The 26849-nt window shown below is 53.5% G+C and overlaps 1 protein-coding gene across 2 annotated transcripts in view; it reads right to left on the bottom strand.

Moving 5' to 3' along the window:
* The window catches only part of MPRIP (myosin phosphatase Rho interacting protein), a 74075-nt gene that overhangs the window by 17099 nt on the left and 30127 nt on the right, over positions 1 to 26849 (bottom strand). The window contains exons 4-15 of one of the 2 annotated variants that reach the window (XM_065684644.1): positions 25563 to 25714; positions 22844 to 22928; positions 18514 to 18724; positions 16782 to 17298; positions 11163 to 11304; positions 10532 to 10648; positions 7736 to 7792; positions 6852 to 6920; positions 6555 to 6644; positions 6100 to 6209; positions 1311 to 1896; positions 343 to 459 (exon numbers count right to left, since the gene is read on the bottom strand). In XM_065684644.1, the coding sequence (XP_065540716.1) occupies positions 343 to 459; positions 1311 to 1896; positions 6100 to 6209; positions 6555 to 6644; positions 6852 to 6920; positions 7736 to 7792; positions 10532 to 10648; positions 11163 to 11304; positions 16782 to 17298; positions 18514 to 18724; positions 22844 to 22928; positions 25563 to 25714 (2253 nt within the window). The remainder of the gene's footprint in view (positions 1 to 342; positions 460 to 1310; positions 1897 to 6099; positions 6210 to 6554; positions 6645 to 6851; positions 6921 to 7735; positions 7793 to 10531; positions 10649 to 11162; positions 11305 to 16781; positions 17299 to 18513; positions 18725 to 22843; positions 22929 to 25562; positions 25715 to 26849) is intronic. The other variant, XM_065684643.1, reaches the window with a different exon arrangement.

The following is a 26849-nucleotide window of genomic DNA, read 5'->3' as shown; positions in this document are numbered from 1 at the left end:
AACAGGCCGTCCCGGTGCAAATCCCGCTCCGGCTGCAGGGAATGTGCCCAGGAGATCCGCCTGCATGTGCTGCGTTTGCCCATACAATCACCACACCAACTCCTCATCCAGGAGCACACTTGGGCTACACGATGCTTAGGAAGCCTTATTCTCACAGCCTGAGGGGAATATGTGGGGCACAGAGAGAGGGGAACAGCGGCTGCTCCTGGAGCCCACTCAGCGATGTACATCTCTGCATCAACCAGGATGCAACCACAAACAGCCCAGACCGAAGCCCACCAGGGTCCCCCTCGGGCACACACAGAGAAGAGGATGCTTTCTCTCTCCTCCCTGCTCCCCTACCTGCAACACGTAGCCCTCCCGGGCGCTCTGCTCCCGGCCCAGTGCCACTTTCAGCTGGTCCTGCAGGTGCCGGTTCTGCTCCAGGAGCTCCAGGGCCTCCTTCTGCTTCTGCTCCAGCTGGAGGGACACAGAGACAGAGTCCAGAGAGTTAAGCAAGGGGTCGGTCATAAGGAGCAAGGGGTTTGGAGGGGATACAGAACAGCACGAACGGGGCTTTTGATGGCACCGCTGCTTTGCTCTGCAAAATCCCTCCCCACTGTAAGAACTAAGTCATGATTAGTTTAGTTCCTAAAGCTCACCGCAGCAAAGGATGAATGGCACCAGCTCGTGCCAGGCGTGACCCTGGCAAATCCCAGCCCTGTTAGGATCGCCGATACTCTTGGTTACTCCACGCCTGTACCCCTAATACACCTCAATCCCAGCTAACAACAAGCTTTGTTATCCCAGGCATGGGTCTCTTCCAAGTGAGCTGAGTCTCCTCCTTTCTCTTCCTAAAATCTAAGATTGTTTGATGTAGGCTCCACAGAAAGGGAACCTCTGTGGTGTGTGCTACAGCTGAAGCCAGTTTATGGTTTTGTGGACATAACCACAGACACAATCTCTACAGCCATACAGAAGAAGGAGCTTGATGTTAGAGTCTGGTTGATACACACCAGTTGTGTCCATCCCATCAGAGCCAGGCTGGCCAACAACCAGCATGAGTGCAGGCTGCATTGGCTGGGAGGGGGTAACAAAGTGCTCCTCAAGAACAGCCCTTTCTGCAGCCGTGGAAACACGAAAGCTGCTGGCAGGGCTGAATGGGAATGGACACGGATCTGCGCCCTGCCAGCTCCCCAGGGGACCCTACAGCATCCCTGCCCCTTGCCACTGCAAAGCAGGCATAAAAGCAGCTTTTTTAAGCCTTGCTCAGGCTTCCTATAGTTACCCCAGGGACCTGAGTCCAGCACCCCACACCCCCACCTTTTTACCTCCTTCTCCAGCAGTGTGGTCAAGTGCTGCTTCGACAGCCCCTCATCCCGGTCCTCGGCATTTGCGAGATGCAGCGGCGCGATGGGGATCTGCTTCTCCTCCCGCAGCGGCGTGGTCTCCACTTGGTGCCAGCGCTGCTCGATCTCCACGTGGACGTTCTGCGGCTTGATATCTGCCGGGACAGGCAGGATCCGATCCACCTCCATCCTCAGCGCCTCTTCCGACCCTGCCCCATCCACAGCATCGATCATCTCGAAGCGCTTGCGCCGCTCCTCCCGCCGCCGGGCCCTCTCCCGTTCCAGCTCTCCCGTGTCAGCGTCGGTGGCACCGGTGTCCCTTGGGAAGGCGGCAGAGCCGCTACTGGAGGAGTCTGCAGCGTTTGCACGCTCCTGCACCAGGGCTTGCTGGATGGGGCGAAATTCAGCCCAGTCAAAGGTCTTGGAGCGTCCTTCTCGCCGGCGCTCCCGAGCACGGCTCCGCTTCTGCTCCGGGTCCAGCTCAGCTTGTTCCGCATCTGGCTTCTCGCTCGGCTTTGGACCAGTCTCGAAGGAAGAGCTTGTTTTGCTTTTCTCTTCCGGCAGAGAGCTGTGAGGACACAGAGAGGGTGAAGGGAAGTGTCAATGGGTGCTCGAGACAGCCAGGCGCTCCCATGCATGCCTTGAAGAGCTGGGTGGAAAGGGGCTGCTGGAAGCCCAAGCCAATGCCACGTGGGTGCCCCCCTGCCCCTCCATCTCCCATCGCCTCTCAGGTGCAGGAGCTGCTGCTGCCTTTCCCCAGGGTCACACTGGTGTGCAAAGCTTTGGTGCAAGCAACCCCGGCTGCCCTGCAGCAGATCCCAACCTCGCTCCTCCTCAGCAGCCGCCCCAGGGCTGGTGACCATGACCCAGCAGCAGCCTGCGGCCGAGGCAGCCACCCCAAACCATCCTGCCAGGCTGGGAAGAGGCTTCCAAAGCCCCTCCTCCATCCAGCACCCGGTGGCTGGCTCAGTGCCCACCACCCTGGTTGCAGGGCTCCATGCACACACACTGGTTGATGCAGCCATAGTCATGTACTTGCAGGGAGGAGGATGCCACCAGTCCCACCAAAGTCAGTCTGGCTTCAGAGCTGCGGGGCGGAGAAGCACAGAGCAGCTCCCAAAGGTCTTGGGTAACAGCGGGGGAAGGTTTTCCTTGAGCTTGGCAAAGTCAGGGTATGAATGGGTTGAAAACTTCTCCGTGCCACTATCTGCACTGAAGGCACAGATCTCCCCCCTGGGGAACCAGCCTTGAGGGCAGCATGGGGTCTGCACGCTGCACGGGCGGTTGTCAGTGCAGCAAAGGAGAGCCAAGAGTTATTCAACAAATGCCCATTTCTCAAGCAAGGAATAATTCTGAGTGCTGAGGTGATGGGTTGGGAGGGGAGACAGACTTGTCAAGCAGGGGGAAGTTAATAGGGGAAGGTAATACCGTTTCCAACCTATGGATAATCCATAATGCAGGATTAGCTTATTAATACATGCCAGCCTTGTCACATGCAGATCAAAATCAACACAGAAACCAGCAGTGTGCTAAGCCTGCAGAGGAAGCCATCCCGAGGGAGTGGCAGGCATGTGCTGAACCCTCTTTGCTATCACAAGCCCCTGAGATGCCTCCTGAGGCACAGCCCTGCTTGCTCAGGCTGACTCCTGGCTCTCCCTGCTTCCAGTACAACCACAGCCTCCCCGCAGGCTCCAGCCTCCAGCATAGCCTCCATCAGCTTTCTAGAAGGATGCAGTGGGAAGGGCTGGAAAGCAGCTCCCCGGGCCCTTCGCTGCAGGTAAATCACTGCCACCAGGGCTCTGACCCAAGGGACCACATGCACTGAGACTGCAGTGACCAGGAGGGAGCAGCATGGCTTCTCCTCCAGCCTTGGAAACACACCCCAGCAGCCAACAACCTCAATGTTTGTGCATACACCCAAAACAAAGGATGGAGCAGAAGAGATGACTCCGCATGGGTCTGGGGCTAGTATCTTCCGATGCACTTTCATCCACGATCAAACCACAGGCTCAGTAGAGCTGGGATGCAAGACACACAGGCTAAAAGCAGCTCGAGAGGTAACTCCTTCTTCAGCTCTGTCACTTGCAGCTAATAGAATAAACCCAGAAGGCAGCACAATGAAACCTCCTCGCTCCGTAAGCATGAGAAGAGATCGCACAACTCCAAAGCCAGGCACTCAGTCTGGAGTCAGTGACTACAGCTGCATTAAAAATCAGCACAACAGGGATGAGATTGAGTCTTAAACTGGAGAATGGGGTCTTGGGGCCCCTTGGATGCTGATGAGAGACAGAAATGATGCTGCTCTAAATACCACATGGAATAATCTTGGTATTACTAGAGGTGACACATCTCCCAAGCTCATTTCTCCTCTGCTGCTTTGCAAAGGGCATGGGATGTGTGTCAAGAAGCAGCCACTGGGGACTGAGTTAAGACACTCATAAGACCAAAGATTCTCGTTTCATCCTCCGCAAGCGCCCATTCTGCTCACACATCTCCTCCATCCCAAATCAATTCACATCACGTGTGAGTGTCACGGGGATCTTTGCCTTGAAATGGTACTTATAGGTCAAAATGAGAACTTGGGGGTTTAATACACGTGGCTGTGGGAATGGCGTGTTCAAGAAGCTGCAGGCAACTGGGGGAGCTCTGAGGAGCTCATCCTCACTGGGGAACCAGTGCCCCATCATTGAAGCAGCCACCTTCTTGCTTGTGGGTATCTTATATCTGCATGGTGATCATTAGCAGAGGGTAATTTGTGTCTCTGCAGAGTGCAGGGCAGTGCTGAGGGCAGGGAGCAGAGCAGCATCTGCCTCCCCCCCACCCCTCACCAGGGGCTGACACACACAGCAATCTAAACAGTAATTAGGACTTGAGTAACGAGTGCATTTGGCTCAGTGGAGACACGGCAGCAGGTTAATGAGAGACAGGGCTGCAGGAGCGTAAGGAGTCAGAGCAGCCCTAGGGATGCGGTGAACACCATCACCCAGCACAGCCAAGCATCCAGGCTAACGTCCCTCTTGCACCCCAGCCATGCTGTGCAGACATTGGCCACCTCTCCATCACGAGCCTTTGGCAGTCTCCTTTGGCTTTCCAGCAGCCCTGTTCACAAGGTGGGTGCGTGTGTTAATGATGGGCCTGAAGCCAGGCGGGATGGGATATCCCACACCATGGCATAGGGCTTGTGAGCAAGCACCGGTGAACACAGCCCTGCTCCACGCATGGCGCAGCCCTGCAGCCCACAGCGACGTGACTAACCCATGTACCCCATCCAAACCAGTGCGAAATGACAGAAGTGCACCTATAATTCCCTTTTCCCCAGCTCAGGATTGTGATTCATGGTCTATTAATGCAGTGTAACAAGTTACTGCCCAACTGGTACCTGCGCTTGGACCCTCTCATGAGGGTAAACCAAGCCAAACCACTTTGCATAGGCTTGGAGCAGATGCAAAGGCAGCAAGCACAGGTCTGCTGCGCTGCAGTAACCTGTTGGGCTATATCTGGCTCTTAAAAGGAAGAGAGATCCCCTCCAATTTCCTTGGTCTTCATCTTCATCTATAGTCACATCGGAAGATACCAGTGTGGGGAAATCAAGTGTCAAGACCAGGTTGCTTCTTCCCTTCTCTCTGGCTTTTATTTAAGGGAAAAAATAATAAAGGGGCGGGGGGTGAAAAAAAGAAAGAAAACTAAATGGAAATTGCAGGACTTCCCATCTGAGGTGCAGGAAAGGAGCATGCAGTGAATCACGAGATAATACAAACCACAGAACGTTAATACAGGAGAGAACACAGTTTTCCAACCTGGGCTTCAGCACGGATAGTTTCAAAGAGAAGTTTTTCCTGGGATTGCATGGAAATCAAACACACACAGGAATGAGGAGAGAGGCGGCTTCCCCGAGACCCCCGCGAGATCCACCAGAGCTCGGGCAGGGCTGGGAAACAGTGGCCGAGTGGCAAGCGGGATGGGGAAGGAGAGGCTGGAGCATCTCCATGTCAACAGCACCGGGTGAGAAGAGCCATTCCATCAATGCAGGGACAAACCTGGCAAAAACCTGCTTGTTTCAGCTACAGTAAGGACAGGAGACGGAGTTAATGGTGTGTCCGTGTCCACGAAGCCTGGAAGAGGTGGCCCACACGAGTGTGGCTGGCACACTTAGCTGTGAGGAGGTCAACCCCCCTTTGCCCACAGCCACAAGCGCCCACAGAAGGGACTCTGTGAAGCGAGGGGGTCCCTTCCTCTGGCACTGGTGGCAGGAGGAGATGCGAGTGTTACTACAGGGGAATGAGCTCTGGAAGATCAAAAGAGGAGGGAAGATTTGCTGGCTGGAGTTTAAAACACATCCGAGCCAAACAGCTTCTAAACTGAACCCTGGGCTTGTGCTGCTGTGACCCGCGAAGGGGATGGGCAGCTCGTGCTGAACAGTAGCCAGAGGAAAGGGGGAACCCTTTCACACAACTGAATCCAAGTGGTTTCACAATACCTGGTAGGAATCCAGAGGAGCCTTGATATAGGAACAGTATTGCATATTCCTACGCACAAATTAAAGCCACATTTTCAACCCTCTTTGAAACGTGCACGTGTTAAAAGAGTAACTCAGCATATCAGCATCCCCACAAAGCGTATCCAAAATAAGCCCAGAGAGAGGGATGTGAGAAAGAGCCGCAGCTTCCAGGAACGGACAGGCTCAGAAAGAGGAAAGAAAAGGGATAAGGGAAGAGTTATTCCTGCATAGCAAACCAGACAACTGCAGGGGCTGCTAAACTCCCCCCTTTACCTTGTTACATCTGGAGCAGTGGTGGGGCGAACGTGCTTCATGATGGTCTGGATCCAGTTGCGACGAATGCCCGTTGTCATGGCAGAGAGGGTGAACTCCCCTTCCTTTGTCTAGGGAGGGAGGAGAATGGGCTCAGAGCAGCTGATGGCACCCATCAGGATCATCCCACACACCCCAATACCACCCTGCACCCAGCCCCAAGCACCCAGTGCTGGGGCATTGCTGCCTGGCTGTGTGGAGGTTGCATCCAGCCCCTCCATCCCCTGAGCACGCTCACAGTGGGAATTAGGCCATAAATCCCTGGAACATTTTGGGGGTGCCGGGTGGCCTCTCTTATATATCTGGGGAGATGTTTCCTTTGCCACAGATGAGCATCCCCAGGCAGCAACACAGCATAAGTGGCCCCATTGGCTGTCCCGCAGCCAGACTCTTCCTCCTTCCTCTGTTTTCCTTACATGGATCTGGAAGCCGTAGTTTCGCTGAACTGGGTACTCAGTAACATCATAGCACGTGGATAAATCGATTTCTCCATCCAGGTCTGCTGCCTGGAGAGGGAAAAGGGGTAATAAGACGCAATGCTTTACAACCCCAAAGTGTGGTGGGCTCACAGGGAGCAGGTCCTTGAGAAGCACAAAGCTCTGAAGAGTGATGCTCGAGGACCTCGGCATCTGGGAAGACAACCTGTCTAGGGTTGGTTTGGGAGCACGTGGGTGCACAGCAATGGGTTGAATGCTGATGGAGAACACACTTACCTCCTCAGCCACTGAATCCCGGTAGTATCTCAGGCTCTGGTCGGTCAGCACAAACCAGTGCTTCTTCCACTAGGAAACAACCAAGATGAGGCAGTTACACTCCTGCTCCTTCCCCACCGGCAGATCCTAGGTGGCTTGTCACAGTCACCCAGCAGAGACACCCTCATTTCCCCTCAACAGGATGAATGGGAGGTAAGGAAATCCAGGGAAGGGGATTACTAACAGCCAGCACACCCATGCTGGCATCAGTGCCCGCCTCTAAGGCTGTGATAGAGCAGCGCATCCTGCATCCCCCTGGGAATGGACAGGAGGAAGGCAGCAGTGGCTGCTGCCCTCAGAGCCAGCTCAGAGGCATTTATTTATTCCTTGGCCTTGCCATTTCCCCAATGCTCTGAAGGCCTTATCTGAGCCTCATTACTGACGCCAAAGGGGTTGCTGGGTCCCAAGGGAGCCGGCTGCTCCCAGTCTCATGACTAACAGAGAACGGGAGCACTAAACCGGTCCTGCTACCCAAGCTGCCCCAGCTCTCCAGAAACCCAGGACATGATATCCCACTGTGGGGCTTTGAAATGTCCCCAGGACAGAGAACCAGATATTCCCGCTCCAAGACAAACACCACTTGCACAGGGCTTGCACACAACCACTGCTGCCTGGCTCCAGCGCTGTACAAATTCCCTGTCACTGCTCTGCACCTGCAACTGGTTTCTCCCATCTGGAGCACAGCCCAATACTCACCCACCCTGCAAGGACACTGGAGCTTTGTCAGTGCCAAGGGCAGCCCCGTGTGCAGCCAGGACATCCCAGTGAGCGCTGGCTGCTAGAGATCAGGACTGACCATGGCACCAAAGGACCAATGCGAAGGGCAGAGCTTCCCCCAGACTCACCTGCCCATCCTCATACTGCTTTGTCAACCAGCCCTTCTTGAAGTTCAGCAGGTCAGGCTGCAAGAAAGGAGAAGTGGGATCAGAGGGGAGGGCAAAAGCATCTGTACCCAGAAGCAACAGCAATAAAAGAGGCCAGTAACAGTTAAATTCAGAGAACCATAGAATAGTTTGCGTTGGAAGGGACCTTTTTAAAGGCCATCTAGTCCAAACTGGATCATTATACTGTGTGGTGGCTAAATGTCCGCTCCCAGGAGGAACAAAGACTTGCTGTATGGTTTATTCAGGCTGTTCTCTTCCTAGCACTCCCCTTGGCAATTTCCTACTGCTACACCAGCATTACAGAGGAAGGAGAAGCAAGGCTGCAGGCAGTTCTGTCCCTCTATTACGTATTACAAAAGAAAAACAATGTGCTATGGATACAAGGCTGCAGGGTTCAAACCAAGGCTGGAAATCCAGGGGATCCAAGCACTGCATCACCCAAATGACACCTGCTCTTTACTCCAAAGAGGATGCATTGGGATGTTGAAGCCCTGAGAAAAGCAACCAAGGCAGCGTGGGATAACCCCCGCCAGCCCTGCCCATGTGCGGGGAAGGATGTGGTGGAAATGCTTTCACTCCCTCGAGGCTGAGCTCCTCCAGCTGCTCCATGTGCTGCAGAGTGGAGGAGGAAGGGACAGCAGCATTTGAAACGCAGCTGTAGTGCCTGAGACAGGGTATAGCAATGGGATCAATGGAAAACTGGGGTCTGGAAGGCTGTTCGATCAAACCGATGCCGTGAAGCGCACATATCTGGGTGCTCCCATCGTGGTGGGAATCCAGCCTCATTCCACAAAACCACAGGGGGAAGTAAATGCCATGCTGCCCTTCATGAATGCACGTGGAACGGGATGAGGGAGCAGACAGACATCAGCTGGAGCAGCCCTGGCTGGGATGTGCCTGCAGGCAATAAACCCACTGAGCCCTGCCAGGACCCGCTGATGAGGCAGCAATAAGCCATGGACAAACTGCAGAGAATACTGCATCGGCCACGACTACATCCATCTCTGAAGCAGGCTGAAAGCTGGGTATCCTGATCTCAGCCCTAACTGACCCTGAAAGCAACACCATCACTTCTTCTCTGCCGAAGTGCAGGGGGGATCGTGCTCTTGGGGTCTGGATCCTGTTGAAGCCCTTTCTTGTACTACCGGAGAGCATCAGGAAAAGAATCTGTATTTGGATCGAAGATAACTGGCTCCCAACTATGCACTTTGCAGAGAAGGAAAACAGAAGGACTACAAGAGTTAGTTTTCACTTGGTTTTTATCAACTGGGAATAAACAGAATCTAATGGAAAAGCAGATAAACCTCTCCTCGGCAGCATTAATACCGCACCTCTTAGTTTCCCTAAGATTTAAGCAAAGCTGTAGAAGCAGACAGAGAGGAACGATGCTGCTAAGCAGTATATGCATATTTCAGGGCCGGCTGCAGCGAGATACTACAGAAACACCAGGAACAGAAGGTTTCTCCTGTAGGTCCTGCTCCATATGGAAATCCCTTTGCTTTCCCCTCCTCAGGCAGACAGGAGAGCACAGACTGTGCCTGAAGCTGCAAAGCTGCTCCAGCATGAAATGTCTGGGACCAGCTGCCACTGGAGGGTGTAGACTTTAGAAACCAAACTCACACGAAGCCCTTGATGGAAGAGATACCCAATGCAGCAAAGCCACAGCTCTGCTGAACTCACAGAGCCTAAAAAGGGATGAACTCTCCCTGGGCTTTTATCCTGATGGATAACCTGATCTGACACAGTGAACTTAATGGGTAGGGGAGAGTCTTGCAATCATGGTTGCAAGCCAAGCAGGCGTGCAGGTTTCTATGTTGCTACTTTGATAGCAGGAGCGGCACAATAAAGGTGTATTTAATGCAAGGAAAAGGTTTTCTTCCCACTGACTTCCTTGCCTTCACTGGATGCTGTGCATTGCCACTTCTTGCACCCTTCTTTTACCACCAAGAAGTCACACTCGCTCTTATGGCTGTACAAGTCTACAGCAGGACTCAGCCACTGCATTTTTCTGCAAGTCTTTGAATGGAAGTGGCCCATCCACAAAAAATGCAGCTTGTATTTACAGTGGCTCTGTAATCTTTGTGAGAGATTAGCAAGTGTATTTATTCTGTTCTGACAGAAGGGTGGTGAGCGAGAGGAAAGCATTCTGTGTTTGTTCTGTACTGTTTGCCTTCAGGTCTGCTGAGCATCTGAAATATGCAAAGGGAGGAAAGCCCAGGAGGGAGGTCTGGCCCTTCCTCACAGCCTTCATCCCGCTCACACTCACCTGCAACTGCACAAACGTCAAGGTAGTGGCATTAGAAAACTGGGCCATGTGTTAGCTCTGTCTGAAAACGCATCAGTCATGACCCAGAGACAGCACAGGGCAAAGAGGAGCTCTGGCTGGCGATCCCAGCACCTCAGGGGTGATGTACAGCATCAGTGTCTAACGCATCGAGCAAAGCATGGGGGAAATGCGGTATTCCAGGGAAAAATAACAACCAAAATGGCTGATTTCCAAGCTGCTGCTGTACATGAAGGAAAAGGACTCCTTGCAAGACTCTGTTTTAAACAGTAGATGGAAGCAGGTAAGAAGTACAGCTCTCTCCAGCTGAGCCCCTATGACTCGCACTGAAACCTGCTCCAAATCCGCGTGCATCCTATATCCTATGTCCTGGTTATGAGGAAAGCAGCAGACAGCCCAGTTTTCACTGGACGTGCCTGGAAGCGCCTCTCACATCCTCCCCCAAGGCAGAGGACACGGTCCTGGTGTCTCACCGTCATAGAGGACTCCGTGGACCTTCTGTCCAGTGACTTTGCCCGACGGTGCGGGGACAGAGGAGACGCAGACACGTCCAGGATGGAGCCCACAGCTGCAGCTTCACAAGTGAAGTCCTGTGTGAACAGCGTTAGCCCAGATCAGTGCAGGAACTAGGACAGAGTCCTGCTCTCTTGGCTCATGGCATAAAAATCCCTGTTATTTAAGGGGCATCTCAGGCTCAGAACAAGTGTCATTGCACTGGCGACACATTTTTGTCCTCTCAGGCATTAATTTGTTCCCAATATATCTAAGTGTATCTGGGACTCTCAAAACTCCCCATTTCTTTTGTCACCTCACCCCATCCTGCTGTTTCCTGCCATGGCAGATCTGAAGTTTGCCTGTTTCTATTTCGGAGGAAGGAGAAAAGACAGCCTGATTTTGCACTCTGCAGCTGGGCCACGGGAGCAGAGCAGTGAGCAGCAAACCTGCATAGACTGAGCACATAGAGCGGTCCAGTTCCTGTGTGAGCCTGCCTGTGATCCAGATCCCCTGCTCCCCCCAGGGACAAACCCTATATAGCTAAACCTGGAGCTAAACCTGCCAGATCCCATCTCCCAAACCCCACAAGTCTTGGGATGAGCAGCTTACCCGTTTCCGTGGGAAAACCCTCTTCTCACTCCTGCCCTGCCGCGTCTCGCTGGAAAGGGCAGCACCGGCCGACACGTTCGTTTCCATGTGCTCTGCGTTCTCAATATCTAATGCCTCAAACTTTTCAATTACCTGGGATCTCCTGGAAAACAGACAGGAAAAGGGAAAGCAGAGCCGGTTTAAATCCCGGAACTGAGCTGAGCTGTACAACCCCACACCTGCTTGACCCCAGTGTTCATGGGCACTGGGCTTTTGGTCCCCGTTTCTCTGCATGCCCCAGCTAAGTCCAGGGTAAACCACCCCAATCTGACAACGCGTCATTGACAGTGGGAACAAAACCTCCCTCGTATCCTCTCAAACCCCTAGAAACCCCTTGCAAAACCAGCAATAGCTTTTTACGTGTATATTTTACAGCCCTTTGAGAGGCCGGGATTGAGCTTTGGTTCAAGCTTTGTCTTTGCTCTCCAGTCCTGCAGCTATCAACAGCCCCCCCAGGCCACAGAGCAGAGACACATCAGACCCAGCTGGGGTGCAGAGGTAATGGGTGGCTGTGGGTCACCCTGTGTGTTCACTGCAATAGATAGCCTGTAAAAACAGCCCCACACAGGTAACACCCAAAGGGCTGCACTGAGAGAGGGGTGTCCATAGGTGCCTCCAGACAACGGGTCCTGCCTTGCAGGGTGGACCAGCTGAAGAGGCATGAGATGAGGAGCACCCTGCGCAGGCACAGTAGGGCATCCCCTGTAAAACCATGGGGCTCAACCCTCCTCTCAAACTGGTCTGCAAATCCAGTACGGACGGCAGGGAGCACAGCTTGGGCTCTCAGATACTGCCTTGGTGACCCACTGCACTGTGGCACTTATGTCTCTGGGGATGGAGGAGAACTATGAAGAAATGTGGATAGAGCAGGAGCCAACCCCAGACCAAACCCAAATGGAATGCTCCTAGGAAAGACCCTTGCAGGTGGAATTAAAGCACCATTTCAGCATGAAAAGCTGCTCGCTGACCCACAGGAAATACTGGAGTTTTCAAAGGACCTGCTGGTGTCTATGTCTGCATGCCCAGGTCTCTCCATCAACCTCAGGTCTTTGACCACAACATGGGAACATAAAGCAATAACCCACCACCATCACACATGCCAACTGAGCTCCAAGCTGTGGGGCTTAAAGCTCAGTTTTGAACCTCCCCAAAAGCTCAGTCCAGGTGGGTTCTGGACACAAAACCTGGACCCACTCGTGCCGCATCTCAACTCAGGGCTGATTGCTCTGTGTAAAACTCTAACGTGCATGAAAACCACAATGGCAACCACATGAGGGGAAACAGGTTGTCAAAAATAACATTTGTCACACTTCCCAGGGAAAGAACAGCAGATTCAGGGCTCAAACCCCATGAAACATTCAGGTTTTAAGCAATATTTGCACCAAATTCCATCAATGAAACCAACAGTCTGAGCACATCACATCCCCCAGGGGGCTGGGGCCCCCCACTGCTCTCAGAGCCAGGCTGCCAGGACCGGGTGCTGAAGCCCACAGCCAAAGAGGAAGGGACAAAATCGGTTATGGGAGACTTCGCTTTGTAAATCCAAACACCTCTATAACGTTTATATGGGACATCTTTTCAGCTCCTGCTGCCTCCCAGTTTGCAGACTGCGAGCGGGCAGATCCCAGGCTTGCACAGAGCTCCCAATCCCCCTGGGATGTTCTGCTCATGAGATGTCCATTCACGTAAGTCAGTCTATGAAGCATAAATCCACAACCTCCATTCACCAACAAATGGGGAAGTGCTTTGGAAACACAGTGTTTGAACCTTTTTCACACTGGCCCAGCCTTCTCTGAGTTTCAGTTTAGGAGGGAGTAAGAGCTCCATGAATTAACATTGTCTGTGCCCTATTTAGGTGAAGGCCTGAAGAAAACCAAAATCAGGAGGGAAATAAAACCAAACCAAAACAACCAAATAAAACCATAAAACAAAATCAAAAGCAGGTTGATTTCTCATGAAAGGGGCTGCACCACCAGGTTGTTCTACGGCTTGAGATTGAGATGAGATGGTAGCGAAGCAGGCGAAGTAAAGGTGGACACGTCACACAGCAACACAGCAGGAGAAGGTGGAGAGCAACAAGACCTGGAAGAAAATAAGGCTGGAAAATGAATGAACAGAAGAGGAAATTATATCTCTGCATCTACATATAAAACAAAATCAAAATCATTCCAGTAATTCGTCATTAAAAAAGGGAGGAGGAAAAAAAATAAATCACTGCAACCAAATCACAGGCCCAAGGGTTAATATCATCCGGATTACAGGAAAGAATCGTCTTTATTTCCCATTAGCTCATTTCAGAGAGGTTACTGCTAGAGATCCTGAAGGAATGGGGAGGGGAAGGGCTGTCCTCTCCTCCCCATCACATGGGGAGAGCTGCTCCCTCTCAACAGCAGCTCTGTGTTGCCAAACCAAGGCTGCGGGCAGGTACCAAGAAGCGTTTGAAAAGCTGCGGTGCCATTCAGTGCTTTCTCAACTACAGAGCTCATCCCAAGTTGTTCCTCGGCCATGCAGGCTGTTAATCTTTTCCAGGCCATTAAACCTGAGCTGCAGATCTGGGCTGGGAGGTGGAGGGGGGTTGTGTGGTGGGAAGGAAAGCTATAAAGACCAGCACGAGCTATCGTTCAAGTGATTTTCTTTGATTGGAAGAAAAGGGCTTGTTTTTATTGGATTCATTCATTATTGAGCAGCAAGAAAGACAGCGAGTGTCAGGGAAAGGAAGAGGAATTTTCCCCCAAGGTCCACAAAAATGAAGAAGATAGCTTTACAAGGAAAAAATATATATATACTTGGGAAAGCAGGCGCTCCTCTATGGGTAAAAGCAGCATTCAGAGCAGAGCCTGCCATATCCAGAAGCTCCAGAGAAGGGATATGAGAAAGGAAAGTCTTTTAAGCGATTTCAGGCAGCTATTTATCAAGGCTAGAAGTAGACCCTCAGCCCCCTGACCATGCCCCTACAGCAGATCCAGCAGATGCCACAGTGGAGTCTTGCCAGCCTGAGCAGAACACGGGGTCAACCAGGAAAACCCACAGGTTTAGAGGCTGCATCCCTGAAAGTGTGCAAGAAAAGCCAAGTTTGCCAACCAGAAATCCCAATGCTTCCCAGGAAGCTGCATGAGGAAAGGGCTCCAGGTCTTTGCATCCCAAGGACTCCCCACCCCATGGTGGTCTCCTTCCCACCCTCCTGAGATGTGCCAGGATTTATCCCTGCAGCTGCAAAGTGCCACTGGGATACAGGGACCAATGTCTGGGGACATCCCTGAAGCTCTCTGTGCCAAACAGGCTTCAAGATTCATCCACGGGGTTACCCAAGAGCTGCCCCTGCTCTTTCTCCCTAGGGATTGGTCTGAGATGGGAATCTGGAGGCACGGCAGCCCCGTCCTGCCACGTGCCAGCAGAGGGAACTCGCACTCTGCCGCTGTGCCAAAATCCTGGAGATGATCTCCTGCTTCCAGATTCCTGGCTCTGAGTGGTTGCGAGCTCAGACAGGGCGTGGAGGCAGCCTCAGGTATAAATGGTCAACATGGAAAACTTCCATCCCGATCCTGGATTTAAGTCACGTCATATCTCTTACTGTAAGGGAACGGGACAAGAAGCCTTGGAAACGGCCTTCTCTGGAGCTAAGCCTGCAGGTGTGTCACAGGGTACCTAAAATAATCCTTTCCCATCTGTAGCTCTGACACTCGCACTGATTTATGGTGGGTAAACAAAGGAAAAATGGGAGGAAGAACCAAAACCACCACCAAAATCAAAGCGAGTTCATCTGGCTGCGCTGAGGGATGAAAGGCAGCTCTGAACCATGCCTGGCTGGCGCCTATGGGGTTGGCATAAGGGCAAGTGACTTCAGGCAAGTGTTCCTGGATGTGTTAGTGGGTTACTGAGAAGGGTGGTGAGACATAGTGTTAAACTCCAAGGGAAAAGCCGACCCCACCAACATAGAAGTGAGTTATTGTATTTGCTCAACCTCAAAGAGCACAGCCTGAGCTTGGAGGAATAAAACGAGAGGGATACACGGACTAAGTCCACTCAAATTCAAGAAGCAGCCAAGCCAAGCTGAGCAGGGTGCTGCTGAATGGTCATGCTCTGGCGCGATGCTGGACCTGCTCTCTGCCATCGTTCCCCTCCCAAACACCGGTCAAGGCTCGGCCCCATGGGCAGCAAGACCTGAAGACCTGGTGCAGGGCCTGCTCCTCTCCCTACACCCACCCTGCTCTGATAAAAGGCCCTACTGATAAAGCACTAAAAAGCTGTCAACAGCTCCAGGAGCCCAGCTGGGCTGGGAAAACAGACTTTCCTTGGAAAAGGCACCTGCCAGGAGGCACTGAATGGGGCTGACATTAAAAAAGGACAGTCTATGCCAGCAGCATCCTCTCCTAAGCCCATTATCTGCCTGTAAATCCATTCCTCCCTGCCCTTGGCTGGTACATCCCAGCTCCATGCTGGATCCCAGTGCTGCAGCATTCCCCAAGCCTGGAGCAAGGGACCGTCAGCACTGAAGGAACACGCTGTCCTCCCACACTGGGACAGGCACTGGCCAGGGTGTCCTGTGCAAGCAAACCCATGCTCTCACCCACACCTGAGCCAACACACTGCACAGCCAGCAAACCAGCAGTCACCAGCCTTCTCTCAGCCCTGCCCCCAGCCAAAGTGGCCAAGGGACCCGTGTGGCATCCTTCTCCATCCTGGGGAAAGCCTAATTCCCGAGGCAGAGAAAGCCAAACCTGTGTTTGTCTCCTTTATTCCCAGTCCAGCACTCACTGTGCACACTGCCAGGGCTGGGCTGGGTTTGGGATCCTCCTGCCTGACTGGCACAAAGTTGTGCCATACTTCCCAGACCCACTTCCAGCTCTCAGAAGCCAGGCTGGAAAACAATCCTTTAGGGGCTGGGAAGAAAGAGAGCAGAAGAGCCTGCTGAAACCGTGCGAGAGAGAACATGCCCGGAGGAAAACCAGGGCAAAGGAATCAGACTGGCAGGCGGCCCTCTTGCCCGGGGCCTGTCTCCTGGTTTGCTTTGCTGCCCTCCCTGCACAAATCCATCTCTCCCAGGGCAAGACGAGCCTGTCCCTCGCCCGGAGAGCATGGAACATGCCGGAGCGTGGAGCAGGCGTGTGTGTGGATGCTCTCCTTCCCTGTCCTCCTCCACACTAAGCTGTTCTGCAGCCCTGCTTTGGCACTGCACCCGCCTCTCCCAGATTAATGCCCTGACATTCTGCAACCTCTCTCAGCTCATTAGGCAGTTGCATAAGGCACCTGGCACTAACACCATTTAGAGAGCTAACCTAGTTAATGGTGCCAGCTGCCAGCGTGTGCCCTGCTGGGGAGGGGACAAGGAAGGGTGGGCTTGCTTGCAAATACAGCCACTGAGCATCACCCACCTCAGCCAAGCACCCCCAGAGCAGCCAGGCAGGGTGATACCTGCCTGTTGGCACTACTAAGGACATCTCACCGCCTAGTCGGTGTGGATGAGCATCCTTAAACCCAGAAGCACTGAATACAAAGGGATTCCATCCAGGGCTGCAGCAGGGATGCAGCCTCGCTGCTGTTGCAAGCATGCAAGGAGGAGATTAGCCACTCTTCCCTTACCTTCTCTCATTGCCAAAGAGCCGGGCCACTTCTTCTCTCCCAGGGCTACGGGCCCGGGTTCTCCGCTCTAGCCTCTTCCTCTCCACCTGGAAGGCCTCCCGATTACTGATCCTAATGGCCTTGGGAACGTCGGCCAGGGTGGTGTACTGCCGGCTGGCTTTAAAAGAAAGGGGACGCCCCGATTTTTCAGCTCCCCTTCCTACATCTCTGCTGCTGGAGTCCTTGTGCGTGGGGCAAGTGCTCTTCGAATCCAAGGAGTTCAGAGAGAAGCTGTGACTCATTCGGTCGCCTGCTCGGGTACCTGGGGAAGGAAAGGGCTGGGCATGCTCCTGTGAGGGCGATTTGGGATAACTGTACCTGTTGTTCGGGGTGCTGGGGCTGGGGGGGCTTGGTGGGGGCGGCAGCTGCTGCTCTTCCAGCTTCGAGTCTTGCTTGGTCTTCTCCAAGGAAAAGTATCCGCTCTCGACACGAGTTTTCCGCCCGCAGTCTATCCGGTCTCCGTTCATGCAGCTCTCGTCTAAGGGACACAGAAGGCATCGAGCTTGGTTTCAAGTCCAACTTGGTTCCAAGTTGGTTTCTGCTTTTAAAATCACCCTCATTCCACCCAGGACAGGGACAGGAAATGAAGAGCTCCAGCCCCACGTTGTGCCACCTCTTGCACTCTTGGCTTTTCCACCCTCACCACCCTTCATGCCCGTGATGGTGGTAGGATGGTCTGCAGGGAACTGGGGATGCAGGTCCAACTGTTGGGTCGGGCTTGCACAGATGAATCACAGATGGTTTGGGTTGGAAGGGACCTTAAAGCTCATCCAGGTCCAACCCCTTCCATGGGCAGCGATGCCTTCCACTAGAGCAGGTTGCTCCAAGCTCCATCCAACCCGGCCTTAAACACTGCCAGGGATGGGCCCAACTTCTGTTCCAGTGTCTCACCACCCTCATAGTAAAGAATTTCTTCCCAATATCTAATTTAAACCTACCTTCTTTCAGTTTAAAACCATTCCCCATTGTCCTATCACTACACGACCTGAACCTTCAAACCAAGAAATGGATGGCTGCAATCACAGCTCTGCACTCATTTCCATCCCTGTCCTTCCCAGCCTGGCATCTACCACAGCTCCATGGGCACAAGGCAATGGACACTTCAATCCTGGCAGCCGGGAGCAGGTGGGAAGTATCCTCCATCCAAACAGGCAGATAAAGGAAACATCCCCAGCCCATAGGACCTGTCCCCAGTCCTGGCAGAAAGAGTCCCCAGCCCCTGCTGTTCCAGGGAGAACAATGTCAAGGCCTCAGTCCCTTCCAGGGACTCATTTGAGAGACCAGATGTAAACAGGGCCCTGGAGGAGGAAGCGACACAAAGAGTTTGGCAGCCACAGCAGCCGGGCCCATGCTGGGATGTGGAGGGGCTAGAAAAGGCATTTTCCCCTTCATTTTGCCCCCCAGCATGAGGGTAACATCACCTTTGAGGGCAGGCAGCCCCACCTCCCTGCTGGGGCAGGATTGGGCTCCACACTGTGGTTTTCCAGCATGTGATGCCTATTTTTTCCTTATAAAACTCCAGCCCGTAATGCCATGATCCAGTCCCTACACAGCAGGGATGAGCTCTGCCTCCTCTTTGCTGGGATGCTCCAGGAACCAAACCCATGGAAAACTTTTCCTTCTATGGTGGTTTTCAGCCAGCTCAGCTGCTCAAACCAGGTCACAGCAGCACCACACCATCCCCATCCCTCACCTTCCTTGCTGTCCAGCATGGAATCCTTCAGGGAGCTGGCAGCCCCAGCCTGGCCTTGCACTGTGCTCTGTGCTTGGCTGATGCTGCTGCCTCCGTCTGCTTGGTCTTTGCCCCTCATTTCTTCCTGCCAAAGCGTGGACTTGGTGGCAGGGACCTTCTCGGCACTGGGGATGTTGCTGCTGGTCACGGCCATCTTAGCAGGACCGGGCTCCTAAGAAGAACAAGGAACATAGCAGGGTTAGAGGGGCTGCCCCAGCTCCACATGGGACTGTCCCCGGAGGTATGGATCCCACATGGCTTGGGTGCTGCCCATGATGCTCAGCCATGTGCCACCACCACATTCCCAAGGGGAAAAGCTTGCAGATGGAAACCTGCCCAGAGGGGACAGGTCAGGACAGAGTGACCATCACTTTGAGACAATGAGCGAGGAAACATCCCTTGCCAGGGAGGGTTCCCAAAGCCATCCACGTCTCCCCGTGCATCCAGCTGGAAACAGATCCAGAGCAAAGCCAAGCCAACAACTGCTTCAGCCAATGCTGCAGCAGCACCTGGCTTTGCTTGGGATAGGAACTGCTCCTCCCAGCATGGCACACAGGATGCTCTGGCTACCAACACCTAACTCCTTGGGAAAAGCTCATCTCGTGCTCGCACAGCACGCAAGGTCCTTCACCATTCCACTTACACTCCAGCTCTTCCCAAAAGCTGCCTGGTGCAAGCATGGGGCTCTGCACCCATATTCATGTGCAACACCACAGACTCACAGAGAAACCGGTCTGTCAGGTCCTGACTCGTGGGGAACCTGGAAATGCTCCCCTCACCTCTGCCAAGCCCCACATTGGGGTGACACTGCACCCTCTGTCATTGATGCAAGTGAACACAGCAAGCCCTCGTTACCCTCTGCACATCCCCGGTCCTCCCGCAAGCTGTTTCCCAGCCTTTCACAAACACAGACCAACACAAGGCTTGTCTCCTGGGACCCATTTGCCAGGACTGGATTTGCTCAGTGTTGTAACTAACATCACCAAAACCCCCCAAAGGAATCAAGCTAAAGGATACAGGATGGAGGAGAAAATGAATTCCCTGCCTCCAGCAGCTGTGTTGTTTGTTTGTCACAGCTGGTTTGCTACAGGCCACTGATAAAGAGTAAAACCCAACCAGTGCTGTTCTCCTCCTGGGTGCTTTGTTAACAGGCTGCTTGTTTGACAAAGCAAATGCAACATCACATTGAGCTTTATGCTTTAAAACAATACCCATCATCTTAAGTGCTTCCCAAGGGGCTCTGCAGTCCATCAGATGAGGATGGCACTTTGGTGGTCACAGCCTGGGCAGCCCAGGTTGGGTGCATGCCCCAGAAGAGGCAGCATCTTTCACAACAGGGGTTGGCTTTGCTCTTTAGCAGATGTTTTGCTGTTGTTGTGTTAAGCTCCTGCATTAGCAGATTATTTTCCTTAAAGCCACCAATAAATCAATGGCAATTAACCCCCCCATAAACACACCCCCTTCAAAGATTCCAGATTGTGGGAAGTTTCCCAGCTGCTTGTTCCCTTCCCACAGAGCAGGGGGAATCCAGGAGTGCGTGAGCCAGCAAACAAGGGCTGGGGACAGGGCTTGCAAAGAGCATCCTCTTCACATCAGCATTTGGGGATCTCCCAGGGAATGGGTCCTGGCTTCGCTCATAGCCACAACAAGCAGCAAACGACCTCAATGTAAGCAAAATCCCCTTGGAAATGTCACTCTGAAGGAATGCAGTGTTGGAGGTAAACGGTTCATGGGCATCCTGCTCCAGGCAACCCTCCTTGAGAACAGGCTCCAAAGTCCCCTTCATCCTCAACCACGCTCTCATTCATTGATCCAAAAGCCCAAAGCTCATCACCAGCTCAGCATATATATTCTTACATATCCCTTCCACACACCCCCATATAATTATTTGTAGCTAAGTACTGAATTAAGACAGAGAGATGAGGGCCAAAAAGCAGTCTATCAGCAAGCAAAGAAATTAACTCTGTGTATGAAGAGCTCCAAAGAGGAGCAGTAACCAAAATCAGCCAAACAGGCCTAAAACAGGCCTCCAGTTGCATGAAGTGTGTCTGGGCACGCTCTGCTTACCTGAGCCTGCCACACCCCTGTGCAAGCACAGAACAGCACCTCAAATCCCGCATTTCAGCCCCAAATCCTGCAGGCAAAGGCAGCCCAGTCTCTCCTGCTGCCTGCACTGGGGTAAAGCAAAAGCTGCAAGAGAAACCTGCCCTTTTTACCCTAAAACTGCAACCTTGCTTGCAATGCAAAGGTGAAAATGCCTCCAGGATTGAACCAAACAATCCCTGTCCTGTGGCTGGAGTGATATTCCCAGCTTCACCTGCATTGCTCCCACCCCACTGATGTTACGGGGCGAAGATGCAAAGTGATGGGGGGAGCTGGAAATAGCCCTGATGCCCCAGGAGTGCCAGGCTGCAGCCAAGGAAAAGCTACATGGGAGTGAGGAAAAGCACCAATATCCATTGTTTTAATGCTTTTTTCAACTCCTAAAGGTGTCCGTCCCTCCCTGAGCAGCTCTCAGACAGGATCTGCTGCTGGATTAGTGTGCTGCTGTCTTAGAAAGAAATCAGGCTTTCTCCGCCAACACACAGAGAGGGAGCTGAACAGCAGCCAGCTCCAGGAGAAGCCATTTCACAGAGGGGGATTTGGTGCTGCTTTTCTCCCCAGCATCCTCTCTCCTTCCCTGGACCAGCTGCCTGCATCGGCACGGGTCAGGACACAGAAGAAAGATGCTTTGCAGGTTGCTCTGGAGTACCCAATGCAACGCAGCACCCATCTGGCCTCAGGTCCCACATAGAGGTTGGTTTTGTAAGTGAATTTGAGCCTTTTTCCAGTGCTAACGGGATGGAGAGAGCAGAAGGAGGGTAACAAGTGGGATGGGGCTTGGAGTGGATCACCCCAAGCCAAGGAGGTGGTAAGTGCCACCAAGCTCCATGCTCACCCCATCCCCAAGCACCTGGGAAGCCCGTCTGCCCACAGGGAGCCAGCATCCTTCCCACAGCCGCTTCCCTTATTTGGTGCTCAGGAGCTCGGATCCTGTACAGTTTCCAAGAAGTTTCCATGGTGATGAAACGTAACCCAGAATGATGTTTTTCTGGCTCTGCGCCTCTTCTCCTTTCCACCCCGTCCCCCTCCTGAACCCAGCCTGGGTTTAGTGTTGTGCCAGGGATGGGGTGAGCATCTCTGCCCTGCTCCATCAGCCTGCTGGGGTGCCCTGAATGCAGCAGCCCCCTCCATGGGGCTTGAGGATGTATAACTCAGAACACATCAGCTCATAGCCATGGAGAGAGCAGGCATCTTCCCTGGAGCATCACCAGAGCCAGTGCTCGAGGGGCTGTGACAATCCCAGGAGGAGAATTCCAGCTTGATGCGCAACATAACATCATCTCCCCCCTATTTTCTTTTCCCATTGCCCAAAACCTCTTTACCCACCGGAGTGATGGAAACTTGACTCAAACAAACACCATATGAAACCCACCACGGCCCATTTTGCACCAGGACCACCCTGAGGTCTTCAACCAAAGGGCACCTTAAGACTAGGGGGGGCTCAGGGATGCTGTTTCCAGCCCCACGGCATGGCCGCAGGGGCCCTCACAGCTGGTCCCCTGCAGCGGTGGGACACACACCCGGAGGTCAGGCAGCCTCAGGGACGCTGCTGTTCTCAGCCCCGGCGAGGGACCAGGGTGGCCTTGGGGTCACGTTCCCCATCTGTGGGATTCTCCCCCATTCCGGCCACGTGGGAGCCCAGCAGGAACGAGTGAGTCACGGCCAGGCCCCACTCTTTACCATTTATAGTCAAATTGAGCACGAAGCCACTGCTGAGTCCCTGGAGAGCCCGGCTCCGGCCCCCGGAGCTCCCAGCCTGGCCCTGGCCTTTAGTATTTTCCTTTCATTCCCATTATCTCCGGGGTCATCTCAAAGGGGGTAACCGGAGCCTGATGGAATTTCAGCCTGTTTCTGCCAAAACGGCCCGGGAAGGCGCAGCACCTCTCCTTGGTCCCCCATGGGGACCACACAGATTTGTGTGGGACACCCAGGACAGCGTGTTTGGGGCTGGTACCACTGAACAGCACCCAAGGGGGCAAAACGTGGCCCTGCAGCAGGCAGAAAGCAGCAGCGTGTGAGCCTGGGAAATGATGACCAGGAATGAATCCACACCACCCTGGCTCCCATCCTCTGCACAGGCAGCATCAGCCTGCTGGACCAGTGGGTTTGGGGGCATCTTCCCCAGCAGCAGTAATGCCATGGTCCTGAGAGGGAGGTAAGGGACTGATGGGTCCCCTCCTGGGGTTACCTGGGGAGTTGGGGGCTCTACCTTCCTCTTCTTCTTCTGATTCTGCTTGTTTGTCCTTGGATAGACTATGAGCATCTCCAGCCACCTGCAGAAAGAGAAAGCAGAAGGTGAGGTGTGTGCTGAAGGGCAGCGCGCAGGGATGGGAGTGATGCTCGTCACACTCCTGTAACGCTGCTTCCCACAGGCTGTGGATCTCGAAGCCCACCAAGGGGGGATCTGATCACACTGGCTGAGGGGATGCTTCCCCATCGTGCTTCCAGGGCAGGCTCCCAGCAAGCCCCAGAAACAGAGCATCCACATTTCATCCCTAATCGCAGCCTTGTGGGGTTTATAACTTGGCCATAAGCACAACCTCACGCTGGAGCTGGGCACACATTGGAGCTCTGATTCTCAACCTGGTCAGCGTGGTAAATAGTACTCAGAAATCATCCTAAGCAGCGCCTTGGGGACAATGAGGCAGGATAGGATGGGAGGAGGGATGACCCCTGGGTGCTTTGGCTCAAACCCTACTCACTGCAAGAGCGAGGCCACGGGCAAGGCTGACACAGAGCAGGGATTCAAGGATCCTGAGAGGGACAAAGCCTCCAGCAGGACCTTCCCCCTTCAGCGATGCCAACACCTGCACACTGCACACAAAGTGCTTTTGTCCAAGAGCAGCATGAACTTGGCATTGAGAAGCCCATGCCCTGCACAAGCTGCCTGTTTGGGGGACCCTCCTGAGCCCTCCTATCACAGCCTGACACCCTGCCCCTGCATCTCTGAACATCACAGGGACCCACGGACCACTGGGAAACGTTCCTGCTTCAGCTATTCCTGCTTCCCTCTCCTGTTCCCCCCACTTCACACACTGCTGCAAAGCGTTTTGGGATGACCACATCAAGTGGGGTTTGGTTAAGCAATAAGTGCCAGCAGCATGGAATGAATGTAAACCAAACTCTCCCCCGGCTGCGGGAATCTTCCTGTCGTGCTGCAAGTGCAGATGGAACCCGCTTGGCTCCCAGTCAGAGCAGGACTCCTTGGGGATGATTAATGCTTGCAGTCAGGAGCAAATGAGCTGCTTCAAAATCCAGTGCAGGGCCAATGAGCAATAAATCAGCCCCACCTTGCTCTGCAATGCCTCTTCCTCCCATGCAGGGAGAGCAGGACCAGCAACAATAGACTGAGCTGTGAACCAAGGTGAAGGGAAAAGAAGACAAGAGCAAGGTTTGTCAAGGGGACTGGCTGTGTTTTGGGGTATAACTACTGCGTCTGCCTTGGTGAGAGGAGGGGAGATGGCTCCCCTGTGCCACAATTCCCCTGGCTATGAAACTACTGCAATCCCACCACTGTAAATGGGGACAGGAGGGTGGTCGTGCTGCCAGAGGACACCAAGGCAGTGCACAGAGGGGGAATCACCCATGCACACACATCTCAATAGAGCAGGAAAGTTTCAACACATGAAAACATGAATCTGATCAAAATCCCAAGCTCTTGCTAGAAAAATGCCAATTTGAGCCAGTATTTACCAAAATGGGGGGAGTCACAACCAAAGAAAATGCTTGAAAACAGAAATCATCTCAACAGAAAGCACTGACCGCTGCTGCCAGGGCTTGGGTAAGCAGAAAATGCTGTACCTCAGGAAGGTATGCCCCATCCCTGGCAGTCTTCAAGGCCAGGTTGGATGAGGCTTGGAGCACCCTGCTCTAGTGGAAGGTGTCCCTGTCCACAGCAGGGGTTTGGAACTGGATGAGCTTTAAGGTCCTTTCCAACCCAAGCCATCCCACGATTCTAAGAGTGGGAAAAAGGGAGCACTTCATCCCTTCAACCTTCTGCTTCAGTTTCAAATGTCAACAAATTCTGGGAGCGAGCACTGAGCTCCAGACATTCCACATAGGAAATGCTCACAGAAGAGCAGCAGCACCCTTGCGGTCCCATCGCTGTGTGCTTGCAGCTCAGCTCTCCTGCAGCTCGGCACTCTTCAACCCAGCATATGAGTGATGGATAAGGATGTTTCTAGGTCACCATCCAGCACCTGGAGTTGGGAAATCTACCACAATCTGCTCATTTTAGTGGCCTAATCAGCAGCGTTGCTGAGCAACTGCATCCCAGCAGCAGGCGTTCCTATGAGCAATGATATTTTAATCACCCTCAGAGGTCAGATGCTCCACTGGGACCAGGGGAATGGGCTGCATCCATCCCCACAGGCTCTAACCCCATGCTGGTGTTCACCCTGCAGCCAAGCTTCATCCCCTGGCCAGCAAACAGCTGCTTTCTGCTGAGGCTCAAGCTACCACAGCCAGCCCAGGAGCACCTTGGCATCAGATGCATCCTCTGAGCATCCCACAGATGCTCCAGTGCATCTCAGCTTGCTCCCAGGGGTAAATGCCCCTGGGAATGTTGTCCTGCAGCAGGAAGCAGGATATTGCCCAATGGCAGACAACCAAATTGACCTGGAAACAGTGGCCTTCGTAAGTAATGAGTGACTCAGGAGCATCTTAGCTCTGTGGCCTGGCCAAGGCTCCCAGCAGAGGCTGAGCTTCCTTAAGCACTGTCTCTGAAAGGTGTCCAGCAAGCTGGGAAGCCTCAGGCTCCAGTATGGCATGGCCAAGCACATGCACTAGGTATGGAGGAAGGACTTACTGCGTACGCACTGCCACAGCACCCAGTCTTGAGCAAGGTCCTACCCACCCTCCTCTTCCTCCCGGCTAAGAGCCCTGTGGTGACTTGGCCCAGCACTCACCCACTGATGATCTCCTTGTTCTCAGCCCGGATGAAGTGCTCCTTCTCTGGCGTCAGGATGCACAAGGAGAACTTCTGCCCTGTCCGGCTCTCCCCGTCCACCACATCTGTGCACTGGTTCATGTTGATGGTGCCCTGCGGGAGGGTTGTTGGCTGCGAGGGGAAGGAGAAAGGAGCAATGGTTAAGGAGGGAAGAGCAGATGAGTGCAGAGCTGAGCCCTAAAACCTCTCCTGGTGGACACCAGGATCCTACACACCAAGATGCTCTGCCCATGAGTATCCAAACCCAACCATGTGCAGGGCTGGCACACAGACAAGCAGGCACAACCCCTGCCAGCCCAGTCCAGTCCACTGCTACCAGCAAGATGCAACACAAAGCACCAAGTGGTCGGCTTTGAGTTTGCAGCTACGAACCATTTGGGGTGGTTGGGTGGCAGTGTTCCCCTGCCCTCAGTGCAGGGCAGCACTATAGACAGACACGCGTCAGGTTTTTCCATGGAGTTTGCCATAGAGGGACCACAGCATGGAAGGGATCTAGTTTGTCTGATGGGCTTTGTAACACAAGTGTCACCTCCCAGCCCACTTGCTCCAAGCAGACACAGCGCAGTGGGGACTGGCTGTGGCCCCCCTGGGATGTGAAGGGGCCCAGAGAGGTGTCAGCACTGACAAGAGGTGACAGGTCCATCTGGAGCGGTGCTGGCTCATCCGATTACAGCGTGGAACCCGCTCCGGGTGCACAGTGCTCTGTGTCACCAGGCTCAGTGACATTGAGCTCCCCACTGCATCCTGGTGTGAACCTGCACCTGGGGCAAAGACGACCAGGGAGAGGGACCCCTCTGAGTGGCCAACAGCACCAAAGGAGCATCCAAAGCAGCTCATGGCCATCTCCTCACCCCACCAAAGCCTCTTTGTGCCCTCCAGATAGCGAGGCCAAGGTGGGGATGGATTTAAAGATGCTGTTAAGGTTTCTACCACGGAAACCATGGCTCCCCTGCCAAAAAAACCCTTCCAAAAGCAGCAAAGAAGGGGTGATCTGGGAGAATGTGATGATCCCAGCCTATGACCCCATGAAATTCAGTTCAGCTCCCTAAGGCCCTGGTTTACCCATCTGCAGGCTGTGGGAAATAGCCCCATTCCCCAGGAAAAGGGCTTTCCCTGTCCCAGGAGCACCCTATGACAGCCCAGGGTGCGCACGGAGTTAGCATGGGTGCTGCAGCATCAATGCCCAGCACAGAGAAAGAACAGGACCAGTTGTATATCAGTGACACCAAAACCTCCTCTTTTCCTT

Source organism: Lathamus discolor, chromosome 6 (assembly GCF_037157495.1).
Source record: "Lathamus discolor isolate bLatDis1 chromosome 6, bLatDis1.hap1, whole genome shotgun sequence".
NCBI classification, from domain to species: domain Eukaryota; kingdom Metazoa; phylum Chordata; class Aves; order Psittaciformes; family Psittacidae; genus Lathamus; species Lathamus discolor.
This window is presented reverse-complemented; position numbering and strand designations above follow the sequence as displayed.